The 1,324-nt window shown below is 30.0% G+C and overlaps 1 protein-coding gene across 2 annotated transcripts in view; it reads right to left on the bottom strand.

The window, feature by feature from the left end:
• Positions 1 to 1,324, bottom strand: part of LOC108977068 (putative inorganic phosphate cotransporter) — an 80,007-nt gene that overhangs the window by 12,525 nt on the left and 66,158 nt on the right. Inside the window, exon 2 of one of the 2 annotated variants that reach the window (XM_018946572.1) lies at positions 428 to 568. The exons of the other annotated variant lie outside the window; for it this stretch is intronic. Within the exon in view, the coding sequence (XP_018802117.1) occupies positions 428 to 533 (106 nt within the window). The 5' untranslated portion in view covers positions 534 to 568. The remainder of the gene's footprint in view (positions 1 to 427; positions 569 to 1,324) is intronic. 2 annotated transcript variants of the gene reach the window in all.

The following is a 1,324-nucleotide window of genomic DNA, read 5'->3' as shown; positions in this document are numbered from 1 at the left end:
TTATAAAAAAATTTCAAAACATTCTCATATCTTTGCATGAACCTTTCTCAACTTCATAAGCTAAAAATGAAGCATTACGATTTTTGTTTTCGAACATTTGCTTTCAAGGTTATTAGCTAACAATTTGCTGACGTCCCAAGCCAGCCACCTTCAAAAAACGCAATAAATCGAAAAAATCATTCATGGGGTACAGAGAGATTTCACAAATTTTATGCGCAAAATGAATGTTCAATACGGGGAAAAGACAGCCAATAAATCGGCATAAGGYTTCCGACGGCTAATTAGTACCATAGAGTATATACGCAGATATATAATTTACTAATGGACATTGAGAATTGGTATATAGAAATATAGTATATAATGCGGAAATAACCAAATATACATACATACACATGCATATACATACGCTTAAGCAACACATACATACGTTGTTGGGGTTTCGTATCCTCGAAAATGTCACTCAAACGCGACTGATCCCAGACAAGGACATGGGCGCCACGTGAACGATTACACTGCTCTGATGAAAGCAACATTTTTTGCTTGCGTTGATATCTGTACTGCTGACTGCCTGTCTCTTATACAAATTTGTGAAAAAATATACTATAATATAATAAATAAAAAAAATTAATTAATTAAATAATTTATGTAATTGCTTAATTTCCTAATTCTGTTAAAACAACTTAGCTCTCATGTAGCTATAATAACATTAAATTGCAAATAAAGATTAAACTAGGAACATATTATGCYTCAATGCCTCAACGCATGAATTTAAATTAGTAATTATAAATTCAGATTTTTTTTTTGTGTGGAAAATTTCAGTTCATTTCAAGCAAATAGGATTTAAGGGGTATTACAATGTATAAACTMATTTCTTTCGGTAGAAATCTTACGTTTTTTTTCCCAGAAAGTAAATCTGATGAGACCTAACTTTACAATGAAGTCTTAATAAAACAAAAAGTTTGCTTTTTTCTGAAAAATTTTCATTTCTTTGATATTGATGATTCAATAATGATTAAACATAACCTTAAAAATATTGGTTATAAAACTTGCCTATACTCCACATTTAAGTTAAAAAATGAGTTAAATTTTTGAATATAACCTAAAAAATTTACTTTTTACGGGTAATTTCTTAGCTTTAGTCAGTTAGTTAGGTAGAGGGTTAAGTGCTCACATGCAGAACCTTACACGTTATCTACCTCTCTAAACTTAACAGTAAAGTAGCCAAGTTCTTAAAATATGAGTATTTGCCTTAAGAAATSCTATAAGCATTACGCTGCTTCTTTAATGAATGTTTTGCATAAAATTTCAAAATATTGCCGTATCT

This window comes from Bactrocera latifrons, unplaced genomic scaffold, assembly GCF_001853355.1.
Source record: "Bactrocera latifrons isolate USDA-ARS-PBARC rearing strain unplaced genomic scaffold, ASM185335v1 scaffold_83, whole genome shotgun sequence".
In the NCBI taxonomy this organism is placed as follows: domain Eukaryota; kingdom Metazoa; phylum Arthropoda; class Insecta; order Diptera; family Tephritidae; genus Bactrocera; species Bactrocera latifrons.
This window is presented reverse-complemented; position numbering and strand designations above follow the sequence as displayed.